This window comes from Anthonomus grandis, chromosome 9 (genome assembly GCF_022605725.1).
Source record: "Anthonomus grandis grandis chromosome 9, icAntGran1.3, whole genome shotgun sequence".
In the NCBI taxonomy this organism is placed as follows: Eukaryota; Metazoa; Arthropoda; class Insecta; order Coleoptera; family Curculionidae; genus Anthonomus; species Anthonomus grandis.
In genome coordinates, this window is record NC_065554.1 from 29728064 (window position 1) to 29741000 (window position 12937).

At 31.5% G+C, this 12937-nt stretch overlaps 1 protein-coding gene across 2 annotated transcripts in view; it reads left to right on the forward strand.

Annotated features, from left to right (window-relative positions):
* The window catches only part of LOC126740807 (protein phosphatase Slingshot), a 200221-nt gene that overhangs the window by 125977 nt on the left and 61307 nt on the right, over positions 1-12937 (forward strand). For both annotated transcript variants that reach the window (XM_050446988.1, XM_050446989.1), the window contains one exon: positions 12135-12310. In XM_050446988.1, the coding sequence (XP_050302945.1) occupies positions 12135-12310 (176 nt within the window). The remainder of the gene's footprint in view (positions 1-12134; positions 12311-12937) is intronic.

The following is a 12937-nucleotide window of genomic DNA, read 5'->3' on the forward strand; positions in this document are numbered from 1 at the left end:
TATCCAATCTCGATTTATGACGAATGACTAAGGGACAAAAAAAAAGACAAACATCGAAATTTGGGAAAAAATTCTGTGGAAATTCAAGTGTGCTTAGCAGCCACTAGAGGGCACTTTTTTTATATAACCTAAAAACAATTATTATTAAACCTTTCGAGAGTAAAGGAGTCATGAAAAGGACAGGAAACTTTGATTTTTTTATTTTCTTACGGAATTTAGTAAAAAAATCAATTAACCTTTGTTAGTCCGAATTGATTTGTCACCTATAGCCTATATTGCCGGGAATTATAATGATTTTACTTATTTTTATCCCACTGCATATGAGAGGCATATTTTTTTACAGCCATCCATGTGTGCCTTTTTGGTTGCATTTAAACTATAAATATCGGATAAAATGTCCGCGTGATATACGTTGAGGAATTTAATGTTATGTTTATGTTTTACTCACGTTTAACCAGAAGGTTTATTACATATTAATAATATGCAATTATTATTTCATTAAAGATTAAACGTTTAAGTATGGTATATTGTTTATTATTTAAAAACGTTTACAAAATGCGTTTAATAAACAAATATACTTACCATCAACCAAACGTTGAATATTCAATTATAGAAAACCAGTATAAAACCCTTAACCTAAACCTTATAAACGAAAAACAGAGGTTTTCGCATTTTACTCGAAAACTTTGAGGTTACGTGAAAAAAGTGTCGATACAAAAGTTGCCAATTTTTTTATCGTCAATAATCAAAAAAAAAAACGGTTTTTCATTAAAACTACCCTTACACCCCCCACCCACCCCACACAGTTGACCAGTAAGAAATTCTTCTGCAAAATCACTGTTTTCAGAACCTATAAAAATTTAAAAAAAATATATATATACTTATTTATAAAAATTCTTTTTTTCAGTTGATAAAATTTTCAAAAATTACTTCAACTGCCTAAAATACATCTTAAAAAATTGACAAATACATATTATATAATGAATGGGTTTAAATAGTGTGGTGTGTACTTAATGTTTTTTTCTGGGATAAATTGGTGGAGGCATCGGGAGGTACAACGTTCAGTCCTCCCTTCGACCCAATTAAACTATTATAAGAAAATTACCATTTTTAGTATTATTTTTATATTTATTGTTCGACGTACAAGAAATAATTAATTTTCACCAGTGGCGACCATAAGGGGTCCATCGTAAATATTTTTTCGATAAAAAAAAATGTTTAGATTGAGCAAATTTGTGTATATATTATTTGGTATAATTACCGTGTTTTATACACGTTAATGCATTTCCTACTTTTTCTCTAGAATATATCGTATGCTACAAAGTGGCATAATCACATATATCAGGGTTATTTCATCAAATATTTGTAGTGTACTACTTATCGAGTATAAAAACTAGATTTGTGTGTCAATTTTTTATTAAATGCCGAAATATTCTCCCTTTTGTAAACAGAAAAGTATATGATATACCTATATTCTACACAACACTTAGGTGCAATGCAATTATATAATTTTCCAAATATTCATCTGCACTTCGAGTAGTATACGACGTAAATCTAACGAAAATGGAAAGTAATTTGCAGTTAGGTTGGCCCTCGTGTTGTACGCACCTAAAGAGCGTGCTGCCAGGATAAATCGGTTTAGCCTTGGACCTTTTTTCAATAAAGAAAACGTTGCAACAACAGGGTGAGGTAAAAATAAATATTTTACACGTGCCTATGTATACCGTTTAATAACATCGAGTGCCATTAAGTGTGTCTTTGCAGGCACTCAGCAGTTCGTCGAAGTCATCCCTTAAATGGATTTTTAATGTCACTGAATACCTTTAAATGTGATTCTGTTCTTTATCGCTTCTAGACTTATTAGGAAACGACCGCGTATGGTTCGCAATAACACTTTTTACTCGAGACTCGTCGTCTCATACTAATAGGCCCATCGTTGGACAAATTATGGGATTTAAGTCTCTAGACAATAATGAGTATTTTCTGAAAAATGCGCAACACTAGTATGATTGAAATGACCGTCTTTTTTTTATAGCAGCTACGGTCAGTTTTTCAATGTAGGTAAATAAAAACATATACTATATATGCATAATTAGTGCTATGAATTAAGATACTAATGCACTAAAAGTGCCAATACAATGTTTTCCATATAATCTTTTGGTCACCTTAAGCTGTTAAAATAAAAGTTTTTTCTCCTAAAATGCTCCACTTATTCAATTATGACAGCACATTACAAAACCGCGTTACCGAACAATTAATACGAAGGAGCACGTCAACTTATGTCGCGGTTACTTAAGTGTGCATAAAGTATTAAAAATCACGCCCGACTATAATAATAACTCGGTGAAAGTGTACGTGTGTTCCTATACACAATAAAGTTGTAACAAATCAAAATGCGTGACAGGGACAAATGTCGCCCGTATGTAATATTATGTCTATTTTGTAAGAAATTGAGATTAAAAGTTGGTTTTCAAATCTCGATTCCATCCTTGAGTAATTTAGGTCAAAGTTTGTTTGGTTCGTGTAATAAGAGGTCAGAAATACTCACTTCTCCAACCAATCGTCCACTTAAGAGAATGGTTTGATTTCAGATTATATCAACAAACAATATTCCTAATTTTGTTAAAGGCAAAGAATAAGTGCTAGATGTAGGACCAAAATACAAAAAAATTGCATTGGATGTCTTTATCTTTGGCACTAGAAAAATGTCTACTATTAAAGTATCTACAATTATTTACACTATTTTCCTATATTTTTACATATCTACGAAAATCAAAAAGCACTAAAAATACAAGTAGGATAATGTCATTAAAATGCGCTGATGATTTTAAATGCAGCAACTCAACGCAGGATATATGGTCAGACGGTTAAAATAAAAACTACTCGAATAATGGTTTATTTTCGGTTTGTTACGCAACTTTTCGACAAGTTTAGGGAAATTGTTGCGTTACGGTAAATTAATTCGTTATTTAAGCATAAAAATTAACTTTCTGATATTCTCGTTACTCAATCCAAATTTCAATCGGGTTCCAATTATCTTAAATTCCACCAGTATCTTTTAATCAGGTAAAACCAAATTGGTCCTTATATTAACTTTCAAGATTTTCTTCCTATACTAGGCATTTGGATTAGGTTGCATATTTTTCAAAGTAAGAAGGTGATCTTGTTAGATTAATTGCTAAATAAACTTCGACCATTTTTCTTTCCGTTAATTAAAGCCCGAAAAGGGCCTAATATGCTGTTGTTTTCCTCTGGATCTGTCAGAGAGAACTTGAAGAATGACTCCATCAAGTGCCTGGAATTTGTACAATATTTTCATTTCTTTCAGGCAATTGGCATAGAAAAAGTCTTTTTTAAATGGAATTTAACATGAGAGGATCAAAAAAGTGATTCATCATCAACTTCCTGGTATTAGTATAGTATTTCTATCTCTACCAGGCAGTTGAAATAAAAAAAGGCCAAAACATAGCAAAGCTTTAAAAAATGTTTCCTGTGTAAATTAACGTCCGAATATCAAAAAAATGATTCTATTAACTTCCTGGAATAAGTGTGAAATATAATTTTTTTTCCAGGCAGTTGAAATAGAAAAAGACCTATAGAAACATGGAAAAGTAAAAAAAAAATATATTCCTGGGAGAATTAGGATCAGAGGTTTAAAAAAGTCATTAGATCAACATCCTGGAATTAATGTAATATTTATATCTCTTCCAGGCAGTTGATAATTAAACTTAGAAAAATTTGAAAAAGACAATTTTGAAATGCCTGGAATTAGTCAAGCAATATCTCTATCTCTCACTTTCAAGAAGTTGAAAAGAAGAAATGCCATAAATCAATGAAAGGTGATGAAAATTTTAGAAGAATTACTTTATCAACTACCTGGAAATAGTTTAAAATTATATATTATTCCAGGTTTGGGCCAGGCAACAAATTGGTCCTAAAATATTGGTACTTTTTTTTACGTGACATGAAAACTAACCCTATTAGGGTATTTATTTATTTGTACGCGTTTTGTATTGTCTATTTTAAATATGATTTTCTGGAAACATCAAGTGTTTTTTAAAAAAAAATTATGATGTTTAACCTCTACTGCTTTCAAAGCACCTTTTACCAAAAGTCATTTGTCATTAAAATATTATATCATTCCACACAGGTGGGTTAGTCCAAATTGGTCCTAAAAGATCGAATTTTCCTATAATGCGCTTAAAGGAAGTTCACTTAGAAAATTATATACAATCGTGTTCAATGCAATTAAGGTAAAAAGATAAAGCCAAATCGGCCATAAAATGATCTAATTAATCTTCAAAGATTTCAGGCACTTCAATTGGTCTTAATGGATCTAATTATCCAAAAATATCTTAAAATTGTCTTATTCCAGGCACTTGGGTTAGAACAAATTGGTCTTAAAAATGCTTTTAGGTAAGCAACATTTTAAAAATATATCATATTTTATTCCAGGCAGTTGGATTAAGCCAAATTGGCCCTAAAATGTAGTAATAGCGGCTTCCAAAAAACTGGGAGTGCTTTTCAAAACGAAAAAACTGTATACACCAGAACAGCTGCTGACTCTTTATAAAGCTCAAATACGCCCTTCCCACGAGTATTGCTCGCATGTCTGCAGCTCTGCACCCAAGCATAGTTTAAACCTGCTGAATTCTATACAGAAGAGAATGACAAACCAGAACTGACGAAGAGTCTGGATAGTCTGGAGCACAGGAGAAAGGTGGCTGATCTCTGTTTATTCTACCGTTATTATCACGGTAAGTGCTCCTCTGAGCTGGCAGGTCTGATTCCACCCAGGGCTGTTTCGGCAAGAAGGACGCGTCTAGCATTTGCGGCTCATCAACATCGAGTCTACCTGCCTACCCGAAGGACGTCGCTGTATCGGGACTCATTCATCTGGAGAACATCTTCTTTGTGGAACGGGCTTCCACCTCACATATTTCCCGACGCATACAACCTACAGTGATTCAAGATAAACGCCCACAAATATCTTCGCGCAAGCACCACTCCAAGAGTGACATAGGACTTTCCTCTTGTGCTTGTGTTTACCATAAAAAAAAAATTAACCTTTAGAGGTCTTTAAGTTTTTTTTCATTATTCAGGCACTGGAATTAGGAGAATTTGGTCCTAAAACAGCCTGAGTAAGAGAGTCCTTAAATATTTCTAAGTTTAAAATTATTTTGATTGCCTTAAATAAGCAGTTGGATTTATTAGAAGCCAAATTGGTTCTAAAAACAGTCTAATTAACCCACAAAGGTTTGTAAGAAAAATAAACGTCTTTTCTATTTTAGGCACTTGGATTAGGCCAAATTGGTCCTATTTCACTAAAATGTATTAAGAAAATTCCATTAAAAAAATATATATATTTCATTTTATTTCAGGCACTTTTAATTCGCACATTTAATTGATCCTCGAGCGTCTCTGGGAAAATTTCATAAAGAAAAAGTGTTATCTTATTCTTGGCATTTAAGTTAGGCCAAATTGGTCCTAAAATTATCCAATTAATCTTCAAAGATTTCAGGCACTTGAATTATGCAAAATTGGTCTTAAAGGATCTAATTGTCCAAAAATATCTTAAAATTCTCTTATTCCAGGCACTTGGGTTAGGACAAACTGGTCTTAAACATATTTCTAATTAGGGACCACGGTTAAAACATATCATATTTTATTCCAGGCAGTTGGATTAAGCCAAATTGGCCCAAATGGATTGATTAACCTGTAGAGGCTTTAAAGTATTTTTCTTATTCAGGCACTTGAATTTTTTGGTCCTAAAACTGCTTGATTAGTCCTAAAATATTTCCAAGTCTAAAATTATTTTCATTGCCTTAAATAAGCAGTTGAATTTATTAGAAGCCAAATTGGTCCTAACAATAGTCTAATTAACTCACAAAGGTTTGTAAGAAAAATACACATCTTTTCTATTTTAGGCACTTGGATTAGGCCAAATTGGTCCCATTTCACTATAAATGTTTTAAGAAAAATCCAATGATATATATAAATATTTAATTTTGTTTCAGGCACTTTTAATTCGCACATTTAATAAAATTGAACCTCGAGCGTCTCTGGGAAAAGTTCATTAAAAAAAAAGTGTTATCTTATTCTAGGCATTTGAGTTAGGCCAAATTGGTCCTAATATTAATCTTCAAAGATTTGAGGCACTCGAATAATGCAAAATTGGCCTTAAAGGATCTAATTGTCCAAAAATATCTTAAAATTGTCTTATTCCAGGCACTTGGGTTAGGACAAACTGGTCTTAAAAATGTTTCTAATTAAGGAACACGTTTAAAATATATCATATTTTGTTCCAGGCAGTTGGGTTAAGCCAAATTGGCCCAAATGGATTGATTAACCTGTAGAGGCTTTTAAGGTTTTTTTTCTTTATTCAAGCACTGGAATTAGGAGAAATTGGTCCTAAAGGATCTAATTATCCAAAAATATGTTAAAATTGTCTTATTCCGGGCACTTGGGTTAGGAAAAACTGGTCTTAAAAATGTTTATAATTAAGGAACACGTTTAAAATATATCATATTTTATTCCAGGCAGTTGGGTTAAGCCAAATTGGCCCAAAATGCACTGATTAACCTGTAGAGGCTTTTAAGGTTTTTTTTTCTTATTCAGGCACTTTAATTAGGACAATTGGTCCTAAAACTGCTTAATTAGTCCCTAAATATTTCTAATTCTAGAATTATTTTAATTGCCTTAAATAAGCAGTTGAATTTATTAGAAGCCAAATTGGTCCTAATAATAGTCTAATTAACTCACAAAGGTTTGTAAGAAAAATACATGTTTTTTCTATTTTAGGCACTTGGATTAGGCCAAATTGGTCCTATTTCACTAAAATGTATTAAGAAAATTCAATAAAAAAAATATATATATTTCATTTTGTTTCAGGCACTTTTAATTCGCACATTTAATTGGGAAAAGTTCATAAAAAAAAGCGTTATCTTCTTCTAGGCATTTGAGTTAGGCCAAATTGGTTCTAAAATTATCCAATTAATCTTCAAAGATTTCGGGCACTTGAATTATGAAAAATTGGTCTTAAAAGATCTAATTTTCCAATAAAAGCTTAAAATTGTCTTATTCCAGGCACTTGGGTTAGGACAAACTGGTCTTAAACATATTTCTAATTAAGGAACCCGTTTAAAATATATCATATTTTATTCCAGGCAGTTGGATTAAGCCAAATTGGCCCAAATGGATTGATTAACCTGTAGAGGCTTTTAAGGTTTTTTTTCTTATTCAGGCACTTGGATTAGGCCAAATTGGTATTCTACTAAAATCTCTTAAGAAAATTCCATTGAAAATATATATATATTTCATTTTGTTTCAGGCACTTTTAATTCGCACATTTAATTGACCCTCGAGCGTCTCTGGGAAAAGTTCATAAAAAAAAGTGTTATCTTATTCTAGGCATTTGAGTTAGGCTATATTGGTCCTAAAATAATCTAACTAATTCCTAAATTTCAGATAATACTGAAATAATTATCATTCCTCCGTTATTGAAATATTCATAGATATTCGGATGAATATCTGATCTTGTGTAGATACACCTCCACTATCGGTGACACCTTAATTTCTGACTTTTTCGAAATTCTTGAATTAATTCATAAATTCCTTGTAAGATCCTTGAAAATGATCAAGAAACGTTCGATTCGAAAAAAAAAATCTTGAATAAAACCTTCCTATTTACTCCGTAAAAGTCCATCATCGTAATTCAGCTTAACCTAGAACCGAAGTGAAAAAAAATCCAAATATAGTAAATTATTTTTTTATTGCGTTTTTCTTTCCTCGGGTGTAGTAAATCGTTTCGCGTACAATCGTTAACCCAGTTAGATTTAATTTCGTTTGAAACCCACAGGATTTAGGCAGTTTTCAATTGGAAGAAAAATAACATTATCGTTATCTTCATATAAGTTCTATGATGTTTTTTCTAATTCTGTTCAAAAATTGAATTTATTTGTCCAGGAGTTGAGACACATAGTAAGATTTGAGTATTTCCCCCATCAAATGCATTCAGAGTTCCAGGAGCCTTATTTCAATGTCTTAATCCTTTCACAAATTGCATTCGTCTTTTAAGTAGTTGAGTTTGGTTGAATGGAGGATCTTACTCATTTATATTGGAGTCTTGAACTGTTTTTGTCTTGCTTTCAATAATTGCAGAGTATCGTCAATTCGGGTTGAATAAACTGGGGAGACCCACAAGTATATTGAATTGAACCCTGAAATATTACTACTAAAATAATTCTGTCGTAAAAAGAACCGTATTTTATAACCAACTTTTATAGATAACTATGTGACAGGTTAATAAAATATTTTTACAATGCAGTAAAAAAGCATTTATAAAACCAATCTTATATAACTATATTTTGTAAAGAAATTTTTGTTATTTAGTTGCCTCATCATGTTATGAAGGTTTTATAGTAAGTTATATTATGCGAATGAAGACTTTATTATAAGACAAATTTCTCTCAGTAACTTATAGTTTTAAAGACGTATGTTTATAAAAATATTTTATTACACTTCCTAACATGTAATTTCATATTGTATTTATAAGACTTAATAATAATTTTTTCAAAATGGGAATTTCTTCTTGGAAAAACATAAAAAATCGGAAAATGTTTGAAAGAGGTATATTTTAAAAATCGTTGAAATACATTCATTTGGATTCAAATATTAGTGAGGCAACCAAAATAATATTTTTTGATTATTTTTTTAATGGGCTTTCCTTAGACACTTAGACATATTTTAGGAAAATTGGATCTTTTAGAACCAATTTGTCTAATCCAAATGCCTGAAATAAGATAGTGTACCTTACAAGCATTTTAGTGTAAATTCAACTATTTTATAGGACCAATTTGTCTTCGCTCAACTGCCTGAAATAGGAAAAAAATATATTTTTTAAAAACCTTTGACGGTTAATTAATCCATTTTAAGTCTAATTTGGCCTCACCCAAAGGTGCCTGGAATAAGACATTTTTTTTGTAATTAGCCTTCACTTATCCATTTTTGAAAAAATCTGATTTTTTAGGATGAAAAAACTGATCTTCAATTTGGTCTAAATAAAGTGCCTGGAGGAAAAAAATATGTTCCTTAAAAATCTTTGAAGGCTCATTAGACCATTCTAGGACCAATTTGGACTAACCCAAGTATTTGGAATAATAATTGTTTTAACTAGGCTTTCCTTACATATTTTAGAAAAATCTTATTTTTTAGGTCCAATTTGGCCTGACCCAAAAGTGTCTGGAATAAGACAATTTTTTTGTAATTAGCCTTCTCTTATTCATTTTTGAAAAATTTGATCTTTTAGGATGAAAAAACTGATCTTTAATTCGGTCTAAACCAAGTGCCTGGAATAGGAAAAAAATATGTTCCTTAAAAATCTTTGAGGGCTAATTAGACCATTCTAGGACCAATTTGGACTAACCCAAGTACCTGGAATAATAATTTTTTTTTGAACTAAGCTTTCCTTACATATTTTAGAAAAATCTGATTTTTTAGGTCCAATTTGACCTGACCCTAAAGTGCCTGGAATAAGACAATTTTTTTGTAATTAGCCTTCTCTTATCCATTTTTAAAAAATCTGATCTTTTAGGATAAAAAAACTGATCTTTAATTTAGTCTAATCCAAGTGCCTGGAATAGGACAAAAATATGTTCCTTGAAAATCTTTGAAGGCTCATTAGACCATTCTAGGACCAATTTGGACTAACCCTAGTATCTGGAATAATTTTTTTTTTGAACTAGGCTTTCCTTACATATTTTAAAAAAATCTGATTTTTTAGGTCCAATTTTGCCTGACCCAAAAGTGCCTGAAATAAGACAACTTTTTTGTAATTAGCTTTCTCTTATCCATTTTTGAAAAATCTGATTTTTTAGGTCCAATTTTGCCTGACCCAAAAGTGCCTGGAATAAGACAATTTTTTTATAATTAGCCTTCACTTATCCATTTTTAAAAAATCTGATCTTTTAGGATAAAAAAACTGATCTTTAATTTAGTCCAAGCCAAATGCCTGGAATAGGAAAAAAATTTGCTCCTTAAAAATCTTTGAAGGCTCATTAGACCATTCTAGGACCAATTTGGACTAACCCAAGTACCTGGAATAATAATTTTTTTTTGAACTAGGCTTTCCTTACATATTTTAGAAAAATCTGATTTTTTAGGTCCAATTTGGCCTGACCCAAAAGTGCCTGGAATAAGACAATTTTTTTGTAATTTGCCTTCTCTTATCCATTTTTGAAAAATCTGATTTTTTAGAATGAAAAAATTGATCTTTAATTTGGTCTAAACCAAGTGCCTGAAATAGGAAAAATATATTCCTTAACAATTTTTGAATTTTTGAATTTTCATTAGACCATTCTCTAGGACCAATTTGCACTAACCCAAGTACCTGGAATAATAATTTTTTTTTGAACTAGGCTTTCCTTACATATTTTAGAAAAATCTGATCTTTTAGGTCCAATTTGGCCTGACCCAAAAGTGCCTGGAATAAGACAATTTTTTTATAATTAGCCTTCACTTATCCATTTTTGAAAAATCTGATCTTTTAGGATAAAAAAACTGATCTTTAATTTAGTCCAAGCCAAGTGCCTGAAATAGGAAAAAAATATGTTTCTTAAAAATCTTTGAAGGCTCATTAGACCATTCTAGGACCAATTTGGACTAACCCAAGTACCTGGAATAATAATTGTTTTTTTGAACTAGACTTTCCTTACATATTTTAAAAAAATCTGACTTTTTAGGTCCAATTTGGCCTGACCTAAAACTGCCTGGAATAAGACATTTTTTTTGTAATTAGCCTTCACTTATCCATTTTTGAAAAATTTGATCTTTTAGGATGAAAAAACTGATCTTTAATTCGGTCTAAACCAAGTGCCTGGAATAGGAAAAAAATATGTTCCTTAAAAATCTTTGAGGGCTAATTAGACCATTCTAGGACCAATTTGGACTAACCCAAGTACCTGGAATAATTTTTTTTGAACTAGGCTTTCCTTACATATTTTAGAAAAATCTGATTTTTTAGGTCCAATTTGACCTGACCCAAAACTGCCTGGAATAAGACATTTTTTTTGTAATTAGCCTTCACTTATCCATTTTTGAAAAATCTGATTTTTTAGGATGAAAAAACTGATCTTTAATTCGGTCTAAACCAAGTGCCTGGAATAGGACAAAAATATGTTCCTTGAAAATCTTTGAGGGCTAATTAGACCATTCTAGGACCAATTTCGACTAACCCAAGTATCTGGAATAATTTTTTTTTTGAACTAGGCTTTCCCTTACATATTTTAAAAAAATCTGATTTTTTAGGTCCAATTTGGCCTGACCCAAAAGTGCCTGAAATAAGACAACTTTTTTGTAATTAGCTTTCTCTTATCCATTTTGGAAAAATCTGATTTTTTAGGTCCAATTTTGCCTGACCCAAAAGTGCCTGGATTAAGACAATTTTTTTGTAATCAGCCTTCTCTTATCCATTTTTGAAAAACCTGTTCCTTAAAAATCTTTGAAGGCTCATTAGACAATTTAGGACCAATTTGGACCAACCCAAGTACCTGGAATAATAATTTTTTTTTCAACTAGGCTATCCTTACATATTTTAGAACAATCTGATTTTTTAGGTCCAATTTGGCCTGACCCAAAACTGCCTGGAATAAGATAATTTTTTTGTTATTAGTCTTCTCTTATGCATTTTGAAAAATCTTTTAGGTTGAAAAAACTGATCTTTAATTTGGTCTAAACAAAGTGTCTGGAGGAAAAAAATATGTTCCTTAAGAATCTTTAAGGCTCATTAGACCATTCTAGGACCAATTTGGACCAACCCAAGTACCTGGAATAATTTTTTTTAACTAGGCTTTCCTCACATATTTTAGAAAAATCTGTCTAATTTGGCTTGACCCAAAAGTGTCTGGAATAGGATACTACAAAATTTTATTAAAAACCTCTAAAGGTGAATCAGACAATTCTGACCCAAGTGCTTGAATTAGATAATAATCCTTGAGAAAATTCACTTGATTGAAGAGTCTTTAACTGCCCTAAAGATCTTTTATACCTTTTACAATAATACATTCCAAGTAGTTGGTTTGAATGAATTGGAGCATCCAGGAGTACCGGTACAATAATAACAGCATTTTCTTTTACAGGCTGTAAAGTTAGAGAGTGTACATCCAGCAAGGACAAGGTACTTGGTGGTGGTTTCCAGGATGACCAACAGGGGCGAGGAGTCCTGTCTGCTCGGGATCGATTGTAATGAAAAAACGACCGTCGGTCTGGTTCTCAGGGTCCTCGCCGACACCAAGATCACCTTAGATGGAGACGGGTAAGTTGTCGAATTTTATTTTGTATTAATAAACAAGTAACAGACTGCTTGGCTTCTCGTTGAATACGCCCAACTGACGCGAAAGAATACCGTAATTTATTTAACGTATTACTCAATTTCTTATGTCGAGACTCTCGTTTTATTTGCATAATCTTTATCACTGTTTTAATCCGCCTCCGCGCGGTGGTGATGATGATGGTAGTAATGAAGGTGCGGGAGGTTGATGGAGAGTTATCGCGTTTAACAGTAAACGTTACTTATATGAGAATATACCAGTTACAAGAACTTGGATAAAAAATGAAGTTTGGGTAAAATTTGTAATATCTTGTTTATATGCTAGGCAGTCGAGGATTTAAAAAAACCTTAAACTATGTGGTAAATTAAGAAAATTCTTTTGAATGTTTGACTGAATTTTGTTCATTTTCCAAGTGGTTTAAATGGTTTATTCTATCCTCTTCTGCTTGGAATATGAACAGGACTATTCAGGATTTTGACAGACAATATCTTATGGTCCAAGCAATTTTTTCTGAATTAAATTAATTAATTATTAAAAATTTAAAAGTCGAGGTTTTTAAACTTAGAATCCTTAAAAAAAAAAAAAATTTCGAATCCCATAATGTATATTCT